This window comes from Melospiza melodia, chromosome Z (assembly GCF_035770615.1).
Source record: "Melospiza melodia melodia isolate bMelMel2 chromosome Z, bMelMel2.pri, whole genome shotgun sequence".
NCBI lineage: Eukaryota > Metazoa > Chordata > Aves > Passeriformes > Passerellidae > Melospiza > Melospiza melodia.
Window position 1 is genome coordinate 15,980,197 of NC_086226.1, and position 21,895 is coordinate 16,002,091.

Consider the following 21,895-nt stretch of genomic DNA (forward strand, 5'->3'; position numbering starts at 1 on the left):
GTTTCACTGAGCAAAGATGTATGTTAATATGTTCACTTTTGAAATTATATCACACATTAAAATGTGAAGAGAATTACTCAAATTTTGTTTTCTTAATATTTAATCATGTGATCCCAAAAGATTTATGGCAATTTATTAAAAGTGGGTATGTGGCTAGGGCAGGAGAGGAGAGCTACCCTGGCATTTATTCTCTTTTCCCTTCTGAAATTTGCTCATACTTTCGCCAGCGCATAGTTTCGCAATGACTTTTTTTTTTTCCTAATGTTTCTCGACTTTGGGTGGCTCCCAGACCTAGCTGCTGCAGATGATTACTTGGGCTGTGGAAACACTGGTTGCTGGGTGGAGTTTCCTGCACAGGCTACAAAAGCTTTGAGAGCCCTGTGCTCCTTTGCTCCGGACTGTGCAGCCCTGCGAGGCAGTGAGGAGGAAGGTAGGATTTTGTAGTTCATCATTGCTCTCTGTAGACCCAGCACTTTAGGAGTTGTATGCTGAATTTGTCAAGTGACCTGGTGCAAACTTTCTGTGGGTTGGACTTGTTGTCAGGGAAAAAGACGGGTGCGGGCAGGAGAAATTCTTTCCATTCTGAAACCTTTTACACAAGGGCTTGGGCAATGATTGCTTTTATTTAATGCAATTAAATAAAGGGAATAAAAAATGGGTAAATCTTCAAAAGCAAACTTATTTGGAGTAGACAATTTCATATGCTTTCTCTTTGCCTTTTTAATAGGCTGCTATAGAAATCTGTGGTAAAACCAGAGTTCCTAGAAAACTACTGTCCTGTGTATGTAAACATGAAAAATAGAAACAGCTGTTGATACTTTAACAAGAGTTTGCTGCATTGTGACTGTAGAGGAATCATTGTTCATGAAAGTGATGAGAATCAAATCTCTTAGAAATCAAAATAGAAATAAAATTTTAGAAATCAAACCAATGTTTTAGAAACATAAGAGCAAAATCCTACTTTTCTAGCTAAGAACTTGGCAAAGCCATGTAAAAGCTGTATCATCTGGAGTTCTTCCTGCTAAATCTTTCCATAGAATTTTACAAGGATGAAGCTGTTTTTCTCTCTGATGTTTCCATATTCAGCAGATTTTCCACTGCAAAGTAAATGACTATATTAGATTTCCTGCCTATTTTTCTTACTGGGTGACATGATTGTAATTTACATCAAGATCCTGTTATTGAGGCTTTGAAAGTAACCAGGCATCTAACATGCTTCATGATATGGTTAAATAAGCATAGAAAAATGCTGTCATTTGACACAGACTGTAGTGTAAAAATCTAGTTGTGTAAAAATCTAAATCTAAAATTTAAATATGTTTAATAAAGCATTTTCACAAAATATTAAAAATTTGATTGGTCCTGTTTAAGGGTGCATCTTCAGGGGATTAAGAGCCAGGCAGAAAGCAATATTGTGGTGATTTTTGTGAAGCAACAGTTAGGGCTTTCAGTCTGGATGTCTGTCTGCTTTTGCAATCCCATTGTGATGTTGGTCATTCCAACTGGGAATCAGTAGCTTTAGTCCTTTTAATACCACATGAAAGTGGTATTTGGATTGAATGTATCCCTCCTAAATGTACGTATTGTTTACATGACCTCTTTGCCTTTTAGAGTGGCAGAACAAAGTATTGGGCAAGACCTTGTCTCCATTAGGGGACTGGCTGTCTTCCTAGATTCCAGCCTTCTTTTTTCTTATCGTCTGTAGTTTCTTTCAAAGCAGAAGAAGAATTTTATATTAAGTTGGTTTCTTACCTGGCGAAGCTAATTTAAGCAGACTAAGGTCTTCAGCTTCCCCCAAGGGCTGTTGGCTACTTTGACTTATATTAAAATTGCATTATTTCTTTACTAGATCGAAATAGATGGATCTGCATGCCAATGTCTTTATTTCAAAAGAAAAAAAAATTAAAAGTTTTTAAGGCACAGACTTCTTTTTCTTACTGTATCATTTAAGCCAGAAAAGACATGAAGTTTTAGAGGCTTAATAAACCCAATTTAGTGTAGTCTAGTAGCCTTCTGCTCCAGCAAGCCCCAAAGGCATGGAAACCTTTAGAGCTTGGTGTCACAGGTAGGTGTGGGAATATGTAGAAGAAAGGGATGTGCTTCCTGAAGCTAGCTCTCTCTGAATAGGGTTACTTTATCAGGAAAACACACTTCTTCTCAGATGTGGTGCTGGGAGACTGAATCCTGTTGCATAGTTTGGAGCGGTTCTCTGCTCTGTGGATCAGTTAGTCAGCAGACATAGCAGGACATGCCAGCCTTGATGACTCAGTGTACCCAGTATGGAGACTGTGTAAAATGTGTTCCCACCCCCTGCATGTGGCCTCCATGTGTGCTGCTACAAAATGGAGCAGAATTCTGGGCACCATACTGCTTCATCTGCCCCTGATAACTTCAGTCCACAAAAGGGTGCAGGAGTCACTCTGACAGCTTGAGAAAAGGGCAGGTTGCAATTGTGATGTGAGCATGCTTTTCTGATCCTGAATAAATAGTTGGTCGAAAAAGTTGATCCTTAAATCTGACTGAATATTCTGTCCATTATTTACTCGGTTAAGACCTACTCTAAATAGCATACAAATACAGATTTTAAATCAGTTTCAGCTTTTCTGACAGCACAGGCAGAGCTAAATTTCTTCCCGAGGGAAGGAAACAAAAGCAAGAGTTTTTTGGGGAAGAGAGAATATGGCTGGCTCTTACTTTGGAGAGAGCTGCAGGCAGGCTGTGTGAGGTATTTGTCACTTTTTTGGCTGCAGTACAGAAGCAAGCTTTACAGTTTTGCTGTGAAGGAAAGAAAGAGGTGGGCTGCAGCTACACTCCCTGGTCCTCAACTTGTATCAAGTCAAAAGGCTGGTCTCTGTCCTTCCTACAGGACAGTGGGGATGTGTTAGCAACATAACTAACGTAATTTTTTATAATTGTGTATATGATCTGTACTCCAAGACTGCAAACAGAATTTTGTCTTTTAACACCAGTTTCAAAATCAGTCTTGTTTACTCAGCAGCACTATCTCTAGTTATTACTTACATGTATGCTTAAAAACCAAGTCTTCCCTAGAGCTTGCTGAGGAAGAGTGTTTTTAAAAAAAAGTCCAGTTCGAATAACATTATTTGATAAACCATTTCTTTCTTCTTTCTATTTCCTCACTATTTCAGTTAACAAACAGAATATTCCCCACACCAGCAACTGAAGTTGTTATGAAGCAACCTATTCATTATTTTTGAGTACTTAATGTCACATCACCTCTCATTTTTTCCTTTTCTGCATAGGGAAGAGTTTTGGGAAAGCTGGGTGGACTTTCTTTCTGAGTTGTAAAAAGCAAAACTTATTTTTATTTCCTCTTCTTAAATCGATAATGATTTATTATTATTATGTAGAAATTGTAGAAAATATGTAAAAAAAGGCAATGTATATAAAACTATCCAGATTTACTCATCTTCCTTAGAAAATGTCTAGTCAAAGAAATTGCATGAAAGTATATTAACAAGGAATTTCTTTTTCCCTAACGTAATACACAAGAACTTCAATGTCTGTAAATGATGAGACAAGAACCCTTGCTTACCAGTGAATTTCAAAATGATCAAACTAAATGGGCATAGATGATAGATTAACTAACTGGTTTGTAGTAACTTCCCTTTGCAATTAAGTGCTAATGCTAATGTATTACCATAAGCACATATATAGTACTACTGCTGTTCTTATCTAAAACTTCTGAAAGTAGCTGGGAATGTAGGGGTGAGCCGGCAGATGTGGAGCATCACATCACTCATGAAACATCAAAGTTACCTGCCTGCAATAGCACAGGCCAGTCACCATGTGGGACATTAACCACGACAGGTCATTGTGCTAGAGAAGTGGTTTTGAGCGTAGGAAATCTTGAGTTGCACTGATGCTGAAAATGATGAAAAATTGTTTGATGCATCTCTTCCCAGAAACTCTGTCAACATGGCTATGGTATCAGAATTTCTGAAGCAGGCATGGTTCATTGACAACCAGGAGCAGGAATGTATTGTAAGTATTATCAGCTTTTGAGACCACCGTGTTTATTTGCTTGTAGTCTTACAAGTGGTTTAAAGACAGCCAAATATGATCTTTCATACATGCAAATGGAGGAAAAACAGTGGCAAAACTCCAGCAGATTAGAACCGGAACCTAATTTTATTGCAGTGTATAGCCTAAGGTAACCATATAATATAGGAAGTTTGCTACAGGATGAAAAATTTTTCTTATTTGCACCTCTCAGTCCATTTATCAATTCCTCAGCAGAGATAGTTAGTGTGATTAAACTGTAATTCCCAGTCACTGACTGACTCAGATCAGCCTCTTTAATGTACTAATCTGATGCTGAGTTGTGTGAACATGTATGAACGTGTCCAGGTAATGTATGTGAAAAAACCAGGGACTCTTTGGCTGAGGTCTAGGAAGCCATGAGTTGGAACCCAGGAATGTAAAGGAGGAAGTAAAGTCACTAGTATTTATCCTAGCTTTCGTATCATATGTCATGCTCGTGGTAGAACAAGCCACAACATGAAATAAAAAACCTCAATGAGTATGGTAATACATTAGAAGGGAGCGATAGGTTGTGAGGAGTCAAGAGTTACTCTGCTAGGATGATATGGAGAATCTTTGTAATAATGAGGTGGAGATATGAAATGAAAGCAAAGGTAAAGCAGTACGTTGTGAAATCACACAAGTTCCCAAAAAAAATTACAATTTGAAAACAAAATTTTCTAGGGTAAATTTCAGTAAACAAAAGTTTTCTGCTCTAGGCCCTTGTAGATTTTGACTCCATAACATTTTGTGCACAAACCTTTGGCTCCACCGTCCTATTCCAATTCCATTCCCAGGGTCCTGAGTCATTCTTGGCTACAGTGGTTACCAAGACTTTTGTATTGCTGGTAGATAAGTTTGGCATGGAAACCAGCATACAAAGGTTAGCCTGCAAGATTGAGAAACAGGCAGTGAGACAGTCCCACTCCTTTGTTGACTTAGCAGACAAGACACAATGATCTCTTGAAAAGTATGCTGGAGACTAAAGATGCCCAGATTTAAATAAGAGAGTTAAATATGATGTTTAAGTACCTCTATGCTAGAGTTTTAAGTATGCAGTCTGTCTGCTCTCTTACAACTCCTAGTGAGACAATTGTGTAGGGAGATGAGCATTTAATCATCAGATGCCAGAAGTGTACAAAATTCAATGCAAACTGTTTTATGTAAAATATGTACTCATAAAACCTTGCCCTTTCTTTTGGGGTATTTTATTTTAATCGCAAAGGATTAAAGAATTTGAAATAGTTTTTGAAACAAGAGAAAGACTATAGGAGATTCTGAATCATCTAGCTAAACTAGTGGTGTCTTCTAATAAGAAACCTCATTGCATATCACAACAATGGGAATTTTCTATAAATCTTTCATCCAAGAATCTTTGAGCATTTTATGATTCTGTAATAGTAGTTAATCAGTTAATAGTAGTTAAATCAGTTATTTAGTGCTGTTGAGGTGAGTGCTGTATGAGTTATTTAGTGCTGTTAGTCCTACCTGTAACTTGATGTGTCACGTTGCTGACATGGGACAAGCCAAATGATCTGATGTACAGTTCCCAGAGATCTTCAGACATTGACTAGGGAGTGCCCATGTAGGAGCAGATTCACCAGAATCAGCTAGTGAACAATGTTTTGCAAAGGCTGTGGCTTATGTCCAAAGTTTCAAAGAGGCTGGGCAAGAGGTCTCCATTTCCTTGTAGGGTTAGGCTTGGACACTTCCCCGAGATCTTGAATGCAAGAAATGTTTGAAAGCTTAGATATGAATCAGCTGAGGACACCTGCAATGTGATAACACAGTCAGTTTGCATAAGATAAGCAAAGAAAATAGCACTTTACTGGAAGTGCCTTTAGAATTTAATTTTGTGTTTAGTGTCTTTAAAATTTGAGCATAATTTCCTAATTATGATAGGTAATTATTTTCCTATACAATCCAACTTACACTAAGATATAGATGTTCAGGTACCTAAACTAATTTATGAAGTACTTTTTGTTTAATATGAGAGCTGTGAAAGGAATAGATCCAATGCATGTCCATTATTGAACCTGTTCAATTACCTGTAGCTACAAAACTGTATGTTCCCTGATGATAAAGGGCAATCCCAAATGCGTAGTTTATTTGGGCATTCAAAACTGCTTCTAGACAAAAATATTCTTTGGTAAGAGCAATATTTTTCTTGTTTCTGTTTTAAATTTTACTTTTTATTTTCCATCTGCAGAAGAGCTCAAAAGGTATCCGTGGAGTACAGACATACCCAAATTTTGATCCATCAGCTGATGTTGTTGCTTTGGACAGAGCTATTACTGTAAAAGGTAAGAGGAGTAAATATTTAACTTACTACATTAGGACTCTTCCTTAGAAAATTTTGAGAATAGCACTGAATAAAATATGGGAGCAAGAGGCAGTGACAAGTGGGAGAGGTGCCTCTACTTTTAAAAGCTTGGCAATACATTAAATTATGCCCCTTGGTGAAGAATCTCAGCTCTTTGATAGCCTGACTTTGTATTATGCTTTCAGACCTTAATGCTGTATTAAAGTTCTTGAATATGTTGAAGGAAGGATTGAAAAAATGTAAATTCTAGGGAAGGAAATAATATTGCAACATACCATACTAATACTTTTTGGCTTGATTTCCATAGAATTCCTGCAAGAGGTGGTGATTATGCTGATACTATATTGTATGCTTCTGTTACATATCTCTCTTTTAATGAAAATCACATTTGGTGCTTTGTGCTTCCAAAGATTTTTCAGTTTGACTTACTGAGATTAAAGGAGAATGTCATCTAATTTGCTTTTCAATGTGGGTTCTGTTTGTTTGGGGTTTTTTAGGGTTTTTTCAGTTTAGTTGAAGATCTACACTGAGAACACTCTAAGACTTCTTGTATGAAATTTCTGTGTTCTACATGGATCTATTTATTGGGTTTCTTAGCTACATAACTAATCTTGTTAGTTTGTAGACAATAACAACTTTTCCTTTGGTTGAATTTTGAGTTTGTCAAGAAATCAAAATATGAAATAAAGCAGATAAAATAATTTAACTGGCTTAATGATGTATATATTTTCAATATATTGGAATTTTGTTTGTTTATTTAAAGGTGTGGATGAAGCCACCATTATTGACATCTTGACAAAGAGAACAAATGCTCAGCGACAGCAGATCAAAGCTGCCTATCAGCAGGCTAAAGGAAAGGTAAAGTATATCGAACCAAGCTTAATTTTCACTCAGATTATCAAAGTTTTTCCTGGCTCAAATGGTATAGATGAGCAAAGATAGAATACTGAGTAGGATAGGAGAATTGTAAGACCGTAACACTCTTCCACAAACCTACCAATGCTGCTATAGGGAGGGGCTTCTAGTGATTTTAGAACAGTTTTGGATAGACAGTAGAATAAACCAGATTTTAATTTTTTTTCACCGCACTTGAATTTAGGTCAAATTAGAATATAGCCTTTACCTTCAGAACTTGTGGTTTTGTTTAGGGTGATATTACATATGTTCACTTCAAACTTCATGCAATAAACAATGAGTTCAAATGTTACACAAACAAACAACTCAGCCATAATTGTAAGAGTAATATGACATTATCTTGTCTGAAGAACGAGCAGCCTGTTTTGAGAGTCTTCTTCTGATGCTGTAAATATTTCAATGCAGTTGAACTGCAATGTGTGAAAGCACTCCAGAATACTTACTGAAAAACCCTGCCTGACACTTTAATTAATGTAAAGTGTCAAATGTGACAAATTTGAAACTTGAAGTAGGGCTTCATATTTCTTTCTGTTATATATAGGAATGATGTAGACTTAGATTGATCAGAGGCCAGACTTATGTTTGGACTGCGACTGAACAGCAGCTACACTTCCACCATTCATTAACTTGGTGTCTTTCTTATTCTTCCTGAAACAGAGTCTAGAAGACGCTTTGAAAAAAGCTCTGAAAGGCCATCTAGAAGATGTTGCTGTGGCCTTGCTGAAAACTCCAGCTCAATTTGATGCTGAAGAATTAAGAGCCTCTATGAAGGTAAGGCAAAATCTTCAGAGAAGAACTTTCCTAGAGAACATTTGTACTGATCAAGGCCTGTAAATAACACTGGACATAGATTTCAAGGTTTGTGTATTATCTTTATTTTAACTTCATTTTGTTAAATAAAATTTTTGTATTGGCAACTTAGTTTATGAGAACAGGACCCAGTAATCCCTGCTGAATTTCAGAGTTAGAGGAGATTAGTTTGAGAGAATGAACTCTTTCTTTCCTTCTGAAAACTGATTGTTAATGGGAGCCATAGCACTTTCATTAGTGTTTACATAGGAGAAAGAAAAAAGGGAAGGAGGTATTTTCTCTTCATAGATTTTACATTCTTATATTTCATGTGCACTGTTTGATCCTTTTAGCACTTCCTTTTGACACCAGTGTATTGAATGTGATAAAAATTTAATTCTAAAAGCGCTGAAATTACATAATATAGAAGCACAACGTGTTTAATTTTTATTTCTCATTCCATGTGGTGTCTTCAAAGCCAAGCCAATGATTTTCATCTTATTTCTGTTACAAATTTTAAGTTTGTTCTATTGAATAACATCTCTAAAACTTCAATCACTTTTATCAGGGGCTTGGAACTGATGAAGATACCTTAATTGAGATTCTGGCCTCAAGAAACAACCAAGAGATCAGAGAAGCCAGCAGATACTACAAAGAAGGTAATTCAGAGCAAGAAAGAAGTATTAAGAAGAAAGAAAGAAGTTATACCATTGTATAACCCTATAGCAGACACATTGGATTCACAACCTCTCTTAGTATGAGGAGCTGAGAACAAAATGGGAGGCAAATGAAGCCTCACAAAAATTTGACAGGGCTGCTGTGAGGGAGATCAGGGTGACTTTTGCTGAACTATGTCAATCCCAATAGTGAAGGAAAGGATACATCACCACTGCTGGGATTGTGTTGGTCTCATGAATTGTGGAGTCATACATTCAGATGTTTTCTTGTATGCATGTGAAGACAAACTGCTTTTCTTCACCCGTAACTAAACCTTGGCTGATATTTTAAGATAAAAGCATAGGCTTGAAAAAAAAAATCTTACTGAGTCAGCGACACAGACGTGTTAGCAGCCAGTGAACTGCAGGGGGAAATCACTGGAAGAAATTACTACAATGTAATGTGGTGTCTCTATGTATTGTCTAATTGAATCCTGTTTTCTGAGATTATGAGGTAACTTTTACCAAGACATTTTTTCTTAGATGCCTATATTAAAAGCTTGATTTTTTGGGTGAGTTTTGTGTTTGAGTTCAATACTGATAAGAGCAGCCAGAAGTAAGGATGTAAAAGAAAAAGGCTCAAAACAAGGTTTGTGTATTTTAAAAGCAGAAACCCGAGGCAGTGCTACCTACAAGACCTTAGAGAAGGACACTTGTCAGCACATTTTAGGTTTAACCTCCAGTTTCAAGCACATCTCAGGATTTAAAGGATATGTTATAAATAAACTCCTTTACTTGAAACCAAATTAAAGGAAAACCATATTTCTAGTGGGCATTTTAAAGTGGGAAAATTAAGAAAATACTTAAGAAGATCATAGAGTGGTTTGATGGGACCTTTAAGGATTATGTAGTCAACTTAGTTGATAACTTCAAAACAAACTATTTGATTGCAGTGCTGAAGAGAGATCTGACACAAGACATCATCTCTGACACATCTGGAGACTTTCAAAAGGCTTTGGTTGCTCTAGCCAAGGTATGCTATGCTTAAGCATTTTGAGTGAAAATATCTATAATCCAAAATCAATGTTCTCAAGACTACTTTAGAGTGATGTGTAATGAATAAAGATTTAGGCAAAATTTATTTATTTATGTTGCTTTTTTAAACTCTCAAATCCTAGACCATTAGAAACTGTCCTTAAACAAAATATGAGATTTTATCTCAAATGCCTTTTAAAACTTTATTGTAAAACAATATTTCTTTTTAATCGGTTATGCTTTTAAGACTTTTTTGTGTTATATTTAAGCACTAGAAAGAATAACAGTCATCCTGTCAGGTCAATTGACTAGAAAAAGAATATATTTTTAAAATTAGAGAAATAAAGTTCTTTTCTTTCTTGTTAATGAATGTTCTGGTAGTTAGATAATGGGACAAGGGCAGGGAGTTAACAAGTAGATTATTTATTTCGTATATTTGCATTCAAAAGTAGATGAGTTCAAACAGTGGATCTTCCCAAGTAAAATACCCTTTTAAAATGAATAAATATTTGATTTTTGAGTGCACGTATATGAATCTTGTACTTGCATACAGGATGATTTTTTGATACATCCATGTGCATGGTTTAGACTTCCAGTTTTAAATTTCAAATCAACTTGAAAGGATCTATTGAATGATCATCAGGGACCAGGTCACAGGTTTGAAGCCTGTAGTTTTATGTCAAGAAACAAATACTTCCTGTGGATTTTTAGGCAGGAATTAAGGAATAAGTCACTGATGTATGTAGAAGTATGTTCTCTAATTACAAATAAAACAGTTTTATTCACAGGATGATTCACGTAACAGCACCTATTTCCAGTTATGTATTGGATTATGTATGAGAGTGGTGCTGCAGAAGTCTCAAATGCTGAGTGAACTGAATGATTGTGAAAACCAGTGAAATTTTATTTATTTCTTTATGCAGGGTGACCGATGTGAAAACCCTCACGTGAATGATGAGCTTGCTGACAATGATGCCAGGGTATGGTCATGGGAACTTTGCAGAACTTTTTCTGACTTCTTGAGATTCCTCTGGCTGTCTGAACCCTCTGCATTGCAGTCCTGACAGATTTCAATGTCATACAGCAATCATTTCTGAGGAGATAGTATTTTACAAAATTCATGAAAGTTAATTATATGACAGAAATTAGATATTCACCCTGATATCTAGCTTCAGAAACATTTCTGCAGGACTTCGTCTAGCTAATGAAAAACATGAAGACCATTTGAAGTTCAAGTCAACAGGTGGAGGAATCAGACCCAGTCTTGCTTCTGTATAAAAGAGTTCTTGAATCAAGTAACAAGGGTGTGCTCATCTATATTCAGATCAGCTACCATACACTGGCCATTGTGAACTCCACAGTATGTTAGATAGTGGTATTGCTTTTTAGTGATGGATGTTTCAAGATTATTGGTAAACCTCACAGTCATTTCTCAATAATTCTAAAATAAGCATCTGATCTTTTTCTTACTTCTTCCAAATTAGCGGGACTATCTTTGCTAAAATCTTGATAAAACTCAGCAGTCCTTGCTGAGTTTTCACCAACAAAATGTTACATCACAGTTACAATTTAAGTTTAGATGACTTCAAATTGATTTTTTTAAAAAACCCAGCCAAGAAAAGGCCATTGAGAAATATTGCTTTAATTCCTGTTACATAAGGAGTTTAGTTCTGTCATGAGCCCTGGATGTGAAAGTAAATTAATACTTTTCCTAAGTTCAAAAGTTCATCATTGTTTATTTTGATGCAGAGTGTTAAATCTTCATGCTGTGTGGAGGTCTTTTTACCCTTAGAGAGGTTTGAGGAGGTGAGGAAAATGGAGGATACTGATTTGGCTTTTACTTTCCTGAAAGTAAAAGTGACTCCTGGAAAGATGAGGAAGTACTTAATAGATAGGTTTCTCCTACATATTGCACCCGATAGTTGCAGAGATAATTTAGTCAGTGTTATGAAATCCTACCAGTCCTGAGGCTTTCGTGCAGACTGCTGTCATGACGAGTGAAAAATAACTTCGTTCAAGAATGTAGTACACCAGGAAAGCTAGATGATGGTTGTAAAATGTCTGAAAATATGTTTTCATATTGTTGCATAGCGTTCTCTAGATACTATTAAGACATAAGTGAAGTATGAAGTGTTATTTGACAGAGCTGGAGTTAGTCTGAGGTAGAGTTTTGATCTGGATTGGATCAAGGCCAGTGTTCATTACTAACAAGCAATGGCCCTCAAAATACAGTATTCCTGTTTGAGTTTTACTATATCGATATTGACCTTGTGACCTTCTTTTCTTTATGAGAGGCCTTGTATGAAGCAGGAGAGAAAAGGAAAGGAACAGATATTGGTGTGTTTGTAACTGTTCTTACTACGAGAAGCTACCCGCATCTTCGAAGGGGTAAGTTGAACAAAGCTCCATGCTTCTCTGGGATGATTTTTGAACATTGTCTCGTCATGAATTCAGAGAAGATGCAGATTTTCCAGACATTGAAGTATGCCTGCAGACTAAGGGTGTGGTTGGCAGCCTAGCTGTTCTTTCAGTAGCAGAGATGAGCAATATCATTTAGGCTATTAAAAAATCTGAAGTCTCAGCTGGGTTGTGATCACAGTGCCAAGCAATGGCAGCTCCCCAAAGTGGTCTTGCTTCTTAGCCAGTTTCCCCTAGACAGGGGGCTATCACACAGTGTCACAGTGTCTGGGCCAGTCAGTTGGCCACCCCTACTCCAGCCAATGGGAAGTGAACCCTTCCATCCTACCAAAGTCCCGTTCCGTATGCCGACTCCATCAGCAGTACCTGGCGTGCAGTTACACTGCTCTTTACACTGTGCTGTCTGAAGAAAGTGAGAAGGGTGACCCACAAACAGTCCTCTGCTGCAGCAGTGAGGACAGAATAGGGCAGAGACAGAGCAGGGAGAACACTGTTCTTTCCATTATTTAGTCTTTCAGAAGTACACCAAATACAGCAAGCATGACATGAACAAGGTACTGGATTTGGAGCTGAAAGGTGATATTGAGAATTGCCTCACTGCCCTTGGTAAGTGGTTCTGCACATTGAAACCTACTGTATGTTCTGACTAAACCTTTTATTTTTGCCATAATTGCTCTGATCAGAAACTGTTCTGTACTTACCCTGCTTCACTGAGCTGGCTAAATAATACCTTGTAAAGTCTAATCTAGTCTTGGTGACTAGATTACAACACCTAAAATAAGTTGAATGAATAAGATGAATGAGTATAAATACCTCTCCCAATATTTGGAAGGGTCTTTTAATGGGAAGAGATGAGCTGTTCAACATAGGAATAGCTTTAAAAGAAACCCGTATGCCAAAAATGCTGTCAAAACAGGTACAGTTTGTATGAAAAATCCAATAGTTTTAAACCCGTCTTCAACCAAAGCCACTCTTCTCTAAGTTTCATGTTGCAAGAATACTTATAATACTGGTTATTAAAAACATTAAAAAACAAAACCATTCCTTCAGTGGTTTTGTTCAAGCAAATATTCATACAAAATTAGTGACTGTTGTTCATGAACAGTAAGGTAAGGAAGGGACTCCCTCTTACCAGTGGATCAGGAATGTGATTGGGAACCAGGCCCTCATCTTGTTCTTAGCTTTTGTATCACAGTCAAATATACTTTGGATAAAAGAATAATTTTCATCAGATTGCTCTTAGTATCAAAATTGAACTACAACTTGGTTTACAGAATATCAGATTTCAACTTCCAGCTCTGCTATAGGAGGCATAAATGTTTTCACATTTTTCTTCTTGGGAATTGCAACACGTTTATTAATTTTAGGGCAGTAAACTAGGGAGAAATGTGTTGTTTTTATGGTAATTATTCTCCCCTGAATGAATTGCTTTCTGAGTAAACAGAGGAAAGGATCTTACTGTCCTCATACATTATGAAGAAAAGTAATAAAGAAGTACATAAATAGGGTATGTGGGTAGGAAAAATGAGAGGGTTTTGAAAGTGTTTTATTATAATTTTATTACATGTATAGCAGAAGTGACTTTGTCTCATTGCTTCATTACAGTAAAGTGTGCCACAAGCAAGCCAGCTTTCTTTGCAGAAAAACTCCATTTGGCAATGAAGGTAATCTAAATAAAGATGATCTCTTTGTAAGCATGAGGTGCTTTATAAGCTGAAAAATAAAAAGTTAGCTAGAGGTCTCTAGGCCCTTTGTTGTAGAAAAAGTTGTAGAAAAAGACTGCAGAGGGAAATTCAGAGTATTTCTCTTGCTCCTTTTATTCCTTTCTTTGAAACTGGAGACTTTCTGTTGGAGGAGTTGTCTGTCTGCTGTAATATGCTCAGGAGGGCATCTGTCCATCCACACATATCTTTTACTGTTACAGGGACAGGAAGCAGACTGGAACCCTTCTTACGAAACAACAATTATAGTAAAAAGGGAAAAGGAGAGCAGTTATAGATGTTAGCAGGAACCGTGTGGAAGGCTAATCTGTAATGAGAAATCCATGATCCTTCTGGCAAGTTTGGAGCCCATGTTAGTGAGGCAGCTGATGATCATGAAACAGTCCAGTATGTAGGTATTGTCATAACTCCTGTGACTTGGTTAGGAGCCATATGGGAAAAATTAAGTGAAACATTATGAAAATGCAGATCACTGCGCTATTAAAAGAGTAATTTAAAAAGGCAGTAAAGTCTAGGCTGTCCCTAATGTCGAGCAAGCACAGTGAAGGACATGTCTGTTTTTAGGAAACAGCCAAGGAAATGTCTAAAAATAATAAAAACCGTAAAAACAACAGGGTGGAGGTAGCCTATCAGGCATGTTTTGTGCTCATAGGGCAGATATGAGACCTCCCTGTTACAAGAGATACTAAAGGAACAGGAAAGGGGTATGTTCATCTATAAAGAAGTCTGATGGATTAACCTAACTTGATCAAAAAGTATTTCAGTGGTAAAAGTAGCATAATTCTTTTCCCTCCTTTTTCTCCCCTGTTCTTCTTTGTTTGTTTTAACAGGGTTCTGGGACCCGGCACAAAGACCTCATCAGAATCATGGTTTCACGCCATGAGGTGGATATGAATGAGATCAAAGGCTATTACAAGAGTCTGTATGGCATCTCTCTCCGCCAAGCCATCATGGTAGGTGTTCTCCCATGTGACACGTGAAACACAAAGCAGCCAGATGATTTTTGAAGTCCAGGAAAGATCTGTTAACTTTTCTGCTCCTCAGTCACCAGTTTGTCCTGCACAGCTCATTGTAGACAAATACCTTACGTTTCCAATGGCCCACAGGCTGGGAGACTAATTGCTTTTCCAGGTCAAAGTCATTGTTGAAAGAGCTGTGGAATTAGTAGTGATGCATGTCTCAGGATATCACCTTACAGTAGAATCCAAGTCTCAGGATATCACCGTACAGTAGAATCCAAGAGCTGAAAGGAGAGTACAATATCCCCAAATTCTTGTCCTTGGCAGGAGAGTGGAGATGATTGCCATGACAGCTCTAAGGGAGGTATTTGGCACAACTGGATATTGTCTTTTAACATTTAGGGTACTCCAGCAAATGAATTTTTAATTTTATTAACATGCATTTGGCCTGTTTCCCCTATGACCCAAGTAAATGGGTTAAACTAACAGAAATACTTTGTTAAAAGGGACTGACCATCCAATGTATTTTCCAGAAAATTCAAGTGGTGAGGGACTCGAAGAAAGCTAAACTGGCAAAGCATCTTTGTGGAGAGTAGTAGACATTACTGAAAAAAAAAAAAAAAAAAAGATGCCTTGATTGGAGTAGAAACATACTCCCTACATGTATGAAAATGCCTTTTGGATTTTTATTGATGTCAGCTACTTTTTCAGTTTGGTGCCATAGGTCACTTCAAATCTTCCTTAAGCATGTGTGTTGCCTGTAATTTGGTATGTAATTACACCACCTCATCATGTTCCAAAGTGGTGATTGCATCCAAATGTCTTGAGGTATACCTTGGCTACACTTTTCATATACCTCTGAAAACTACATTAAAATTAGAGAAAACAAGAAGTGGATGTAATAATCACACTGCATACTTAATGCATATTACCCATTTTTACCAAGTTGAACAAGCAATCCCATGATGAGCAGAGTATCACTGCACTGTTGGCCTTTGTTTGAGATGCTCCTAGACATAATGTGTATAAACAGTGTTTTAATATTAATGAGCATTAGACACCACTGATTAAGAAAGAAAGTTTCCCTTTATTTAGAGTAAATCTTAGATAAAACTCTTCTATGCATCTCTTCCTCACTTATGCCACTAAACCTCTCAACATTTTTACTGGCCTCATCTATCTGTGCTCCACTCTGGAAATGCATGTATTTATTTCTAGATCATACAAATAACTTCAGTGATGGTGCTTGGTTCCAGCTCAGTCTGTGGCTAACTTGTGTTTTATCAAGGGATTAATTTATATAGATGGAGCACTGATATTTGATCAATGTATATTGAATGTTAATTGAAATTTATTTTACTTGAGACTATTATTCTAACAATTGTCGGGTTTTCATGCTTAAATTTACAGGATGAACTCAAAGGGGATTATGAAACCATCCTGGTGGCTTTATGTGGAAGTGATAACTAAGTTTCATGTTCCTGAAATGCACTCAAGCCCAGTTGCTGAAAATCTTTATGTTTGCATGTCTATGTAAAACACAGGCTTTACACACAGAGGTTTCTGTGGAATGGCGCTTAGTACATACATATTATGTTGAAAACCTGTAATCCAGAATGTTTTTTTCAATATCCTTGCTCTGAACAGCATCATTATTTCTGGTTGCTGTTATTTATCCTAAGTGAAAGAATGTCCTTAAGTTTCTATACATATGATTACTTATGAAAATGGCAGAGTTTTCATCTATGCTAAGCAAATAAACTTCTAAAAACAAAATTCATCCATGTGTAACTTTATATATCCTTTGCTGCTATTCTGCATTTAATCTCAAGCTGTGTGAGTGCAGTGTGTGTAAAGGGGAAAATCACTAAACAGTTTAATCAAAAAATAATGTAGTAATATCAAGTATAGCTCTGATCTGCATAAGATTTCTTTTTGGCAGAGTGCAACAGGGTTTCAGCCAAAATGTGTCCTTGGTGAGAGCCCAGCCTAACTATTCAACTTCACAATGGGAATGGGGAGCATGTAGAATTTTAATTTAGGGTAAAGGAGAAGACAAATTTAAATATGCTAATAGTATGAAAACAGTTGTTTCCTGTTTACAGGGGCATTGCCAGACAACAGAGGAAATGTTTGTGCATTGCTGCATTTCTCCTACTTTTAAGGCATTTCACTATTTGTTAAAGTATGTATGCGTCTTAGTCAGGGGTAATTGCATTTTGTTTGTAGTCTATTTTTGTCTACTTCTAAAATGCAAATGCTGATTGTTTTGGAGAGGACAGATTGGTTTGTGTAGTGGTGTATCAAGGAGAAATCACAGTTTTACTGCATGTGAGCTCAATCCCCCTAGATGTTCACTCTTGTCTGAGAGGCATAAGTTTCCCTACAGTTAGGGAACTACTTCCTTAAACATTTAAAAAGACAGAGGTTATTTAGAAAATTCCATTCATATGGCTCTTTCAAATGGCTGTTTCACAACTGTTTTAAATGTTGTGATCTATTTATTGCCATGGAAACTTGCAGCCCTTTATTATAGTCTGGAAACTTTCATACTGCAAAAAATAGGACTGAGGTTAAAGCTTGTGAAACAGAGCACCATCTATTTCACTGCCAGAAGGCCCCGTGATGCTCTGAGTAGAAATGAGAGGTCCTTCTAAACGAAAAACAAAACAAAAAAACCCCAAAGAATTTTAGGTATGCTGACATAAATGGAAGGGTAATTTCCTGGCATCATGAAGGACAGTCCTTGTCTTAAAGAGCTATACTGCAAAGTAAAGGGGAGAGACAGAATTAAATGGACCAACACAAATAATTTTAGTTTTCAATGAAAATTAATAACAGCATCAGCATTGAAATATAAGTAAAAGTCTACATATGTGTCATGGTTTGATGCTGGTACAATGCCAGTGCCCCCATGAGAATACTCTCTCCCTGGTGTCTGCTGTGAGATGTGAATAAGCAAAGCAGGCCCCCACTTAGAAATAAAGAAGAGAAAACTTTATTAACTAACCTACAGCTATGTGTAAAAAGAAACACACAGAAAGAATGAAAACCTTCCAAAAACATTTCGTCCTCCCCCCACCAAATTTCCAATACATCCATCCCTCAGATCAGCAACTCTCGGTCCATCACCCCCCTTTAGATAATCAATTCTCAGTTCATCAAGAGGAGAGGAGTCCTTCGTGTGCCAGAGGCTTCCCCAGCAAACACAGTTGAAACCTCGTGTGTTTCCATGTCACTCGTGGTACCACCCGGAGATCATCTGCCATCGTGACCTCTTCCTTCCATGCCAGTGCTCTCGCCACTGCACATGGACCAGAGCTGCTTCTAGGGTTTTCCTTTCCAGGATGCTTTGTCCCATTCCAAAAAGAGCACAGTCTCTCACCTTTGGGACATCTGTCCCCCCCAGATTTCACCCTCTGGGGTCGAGGGGCCTCAAGAACAGAGATCTTCTTCTCCCACTGAAGATCGAGGGCACCACCACCCTCCTCACCCGTTGTCTCTGTTCATGCACTCTTTCACATAACATCACTGCACTCTCTTGGCTCCAAGCCATTGCCTTCCCCTAAATGCAGTCTCTGTCACGGGAAAAAATGGTTCCGTCCATGGCTATACAAGAAAAGTGCAGCTAAAGGCCACTCCATCACCTCCTCCCACCCAAGATGCTTCTCCACTTCTCTCGTGGCCCATTTCCTCTTATCTCATCTCTATCTCTCTTCTCATTTAGCTCCAGGAGGATCAGCATTTGTAAGGTTTCCATCATCCAAGAAAAGGGTTAAAAATCTCAGGCTCTGCCTGTCCAGAGCTCCCACAGCTGCCCTGCTGGGCACCTTCTCACCGCACCTCCCACCGCCCCTTCTCCTTTTCAGCCGGCCATGCTATCAGATTTCAAGGTGGCACTGGCACAGACACCAGCGCTCTCTCTCTCTCTCTCTCTCTCTCTCCTTGGGGGAGGTGGCTGCACAGCCGCTGGGCAGGGGTGAGCTCTTCCCCGCCGGAACCCAAGAGAAAGTTTTCCTGAGAGTTCTCTGCTTTTAACCCTTGTGTTCTCAGAGGCCACACCAGGTGCCTCTGAGAACACACCATGTCCTCAATGGCCACACCAGGTGCCAATATTCAAATATGAGCACCTATTGGTGACCACAGCATCCCAGAAAACTCACTTCCTCTCAAACCATGACAATATGCTAGCTCTTGTCAGATGGTCATTAAGATGGATTACCACAGAAGACTAGTAATCAAAGGTTTTTTTTTTTTTTTTTTTTTTTTTTTGTCCCTATCTTTTTGCATCAAAGGAGAAAATGTCACATAAAATCACTGCAACTGAGTTTTAATAAGTCCCTAAGGACACCATTCAGAAGCATGCTTCTCTCTGTGCTGAGGCTCAAGCATGGGAAAAGTCCACAGATTTGTACCAAGGAAGTATACCTACAAATTTTCTCATTGCAGTTTTCCCAATTAATATTAGATACTAAGCACTATCGTAAGGAAAAATAAAAAAGGCAAAATAAAAACGACATTTTTCTAAAGTTATCTCAAAATCAAAAAGTCAACTGTGACAGTGTTGTAAAGAACTTCTTAGTGTTTATTCAGGCTTTCCAGAGGAAGGTTTGCTGGGGCACAGTGCTGGATTTTCACCTCTATTTTAGTGAAACACGATTTATGAATAGTCCTTCTGAGAGGGGGCAGGTATTTCATAACAAGCTGCAAAAATAAAGAAGCCTTTGATCAGGTGTGAACATGGAATAGAAGGAATGTAGCCTATTATGTTTCAAAGACAGTAAGATATGATTTTTTTGGAAAGTCATGTATTAGAATTTGAATTGCATTCAGATGTGTGAGGAATGGTGATCCACTCGATGGGAATGGCCATCCAGCCATTTAAAGGTGGCAGAGGGGAGGTCAGTGGTGAAATCCAGAGGAGGTGTCAGGCGGATGTCAGTAAATACCTTACAGTAAAGACCATAGTGAAATTAATGAGAAGGGTTTCCTTGCAAATTGGTGGGAGTTGGGGACACAAAAGGGTCACAAGAAAGGCAACAAGAAGATTGAAATACGATTTTTTTAATCATTGTGCACTTGTTGTCTATCAACAGAAAACTACTGTGAGGCCACAGCTTTGACACAAACATGTAAATTAAAGAGTCACCCTGCATATTCACCAGGAAAATAAATATATTGGACAACCATTCCTTCAAATAGTACTAATTCTTTCACAACTGTTAAATAAAATATTCTGGAAATGCTACATTTGTCGCATTTAATTTATTATTACTTTATGATTAGCCATCTGCTGCATGCATTGGACAGATTCTACAGGTTCTCTTTCACTGTGAATGCTTATCTGACCCTTTTGACTTTGCCCTCAAAAACCAAATAATAGATTTACAGGAGGCTAGAAAAAGTATTACGAGTTTCCAATGGCGTTTCCAAAAAAATTTGACCTCTGGTGCCACCTTGTGACTGTCGAGAACAAGGACAAGGGACAGAATTTCAACAGAAATTCAGCCACAAACAGCGGAAGCTCATATACTGACGCTGTTTCTGAACTGCCATAATAAAGAGAGATAAAGTAGTTCAGCATAACATGAAAAACGGGTGTTTTCTATTTCCCCCCTGCTCCAGTGTCCATTTTTTCCCCACTGGTTTCAAAAAGAACAAGTAGAAAAAAAGGACTATCTGATGTGTTCTCAATGGGAGAGGCAAAGAGAAGTTTCTCAAATCGCTGACACAGTTGTAAAATATGAAAATAAACTCCAAACCCAACACATCACCAAGCCTCTTAAAAACGGTAGCAAATGTGCATGGGTGTTTACAACAAACCCTGTACTTGAAAGACTCATCCATCATGTGGTATGTCTCTCCTATTCAGCAGACCTGGGCAAAGAAAGGGGAACTTCTAATCTGCTAATAGACACCACTACAGAAGGTGCTATGGCAAGGTTATACAGCTAAGCAATCCTGTGTGTTTATCTAGTATAAAGATAAAATGACATAAATTTTCTTTGGGAAATTAGGCTGGTTTTCCATCTCCATTCCGAGATGGCTTGTGCCCAGTTCTAGCAATTGCTATGTGCTTTTATTGTATGCCCATTTTGCTTCAGATTATTGGAACAATGTAGACAAAAGGTTATTTTAAAATCTGGGCTTTAGTTTTAATGTCTTGTTTTCTATATTTATCAAGTGCCTCCTTCGTTCAGTGGAGCCAAATACAGAAAAGCTAAGTGCACTGCTTCTAAGGAGTTGAGATTTACAAAAGTGATGGCAAGGTGCCCATAACTATATTTATTATTGTTTCCTATGCTATTCTTCACAAACCAATGAATCATAATATTTCTAGCATTGTCTAAATAAAGAAAGGTGGAAATTAGATCTTTTATATTCCTTGATTATGCTGTGCTGAATTTTGCATTAAATTGATCACTGTGATACCAACAGAAGTTTTCTGAGCAGTTGCAGGTAGTAAGTATTACATAACATGCATTTGTGACTGGCAGTAATAACTTGGCAATTAAACTTATTCTGCCTCTTTCAAACTCTGTTTAGTCCTTCCCTCTTATCCACATAAAGTGGTTGTAGGTCATTATAAAAAATGGCAGATGACTTTTCAAGATCATCAATGAATGTAATGTATGAAGAAAAAATTTTAATTTCTTATTGCTCAGTTTTATCCATTTTAAATTTCAACACTTTCTTCTTTTCCACAACCACCTCTTGCCATATTCTAAGCTATGCTAGAACTTGGCTGCTAAACATCTAACAAGGATCTTAGAAGTTTCTTGGGAGGTTATGGCAGGCTTCAAGAAGTCCAGTTGAATTGTAAAGGTTCTTCTGCCATTTTACAGTGAAGCTCTTCACTCTTTGTGGAGTCATGTAAGTTTAATTATGGGGATGATTAGGAGTTTTTAAACATATTTTTCTTTGCACTGAACATTTCAGTTAAATAAGTTTATTGACAAATTGAATGCTTTTAATTTCTGAATTGGTAATATTACTTCCAAATACTTGCTTATTTCAAATAATAACTGGATATGA

At 37.5% G+C, this 21,895-nt stretch overlaps 1 protein-coding gene across 1 annotated transcript; it reads left to right on the forward strand.

The window, feature by feature from the left end:
• Nucleotides 1–297: 297 nt before the first annotated feature.
• On the forward strand, nt 298–16,640 carry ANXA1 (annexin A1). Its single transcript, XM_063180316.1, has 13 exons — nt 298–430; nt 3,927–4,005; nt 6,254–6,347; nt 7,131–7,225; nt 7,940–8,053; nt 8,640–8,730; nt 9,681–9,760; nt 10,686–10,742; nt 12,057–12,150; nt 12,691–12,786; nt 13,786–13,844; nt 14,732–14,854; nt 16,271–16,640. The coding sequence occupies exons 2-13, from the start codon at nt 3,940–3,942 to the stop codon at nt 16,328–16,330; spliced, it is 1,029 nt and encodes a 342-aa protein (XP_063036386.1). The 5' UTR covers nt 298–430; nt 3,927–3,939; the 3' UTR covers nt 16,331–16,640.
• The last annotated feature ends 5,255 nt before the right edge of the window (nt 16,641–21,895 follow it).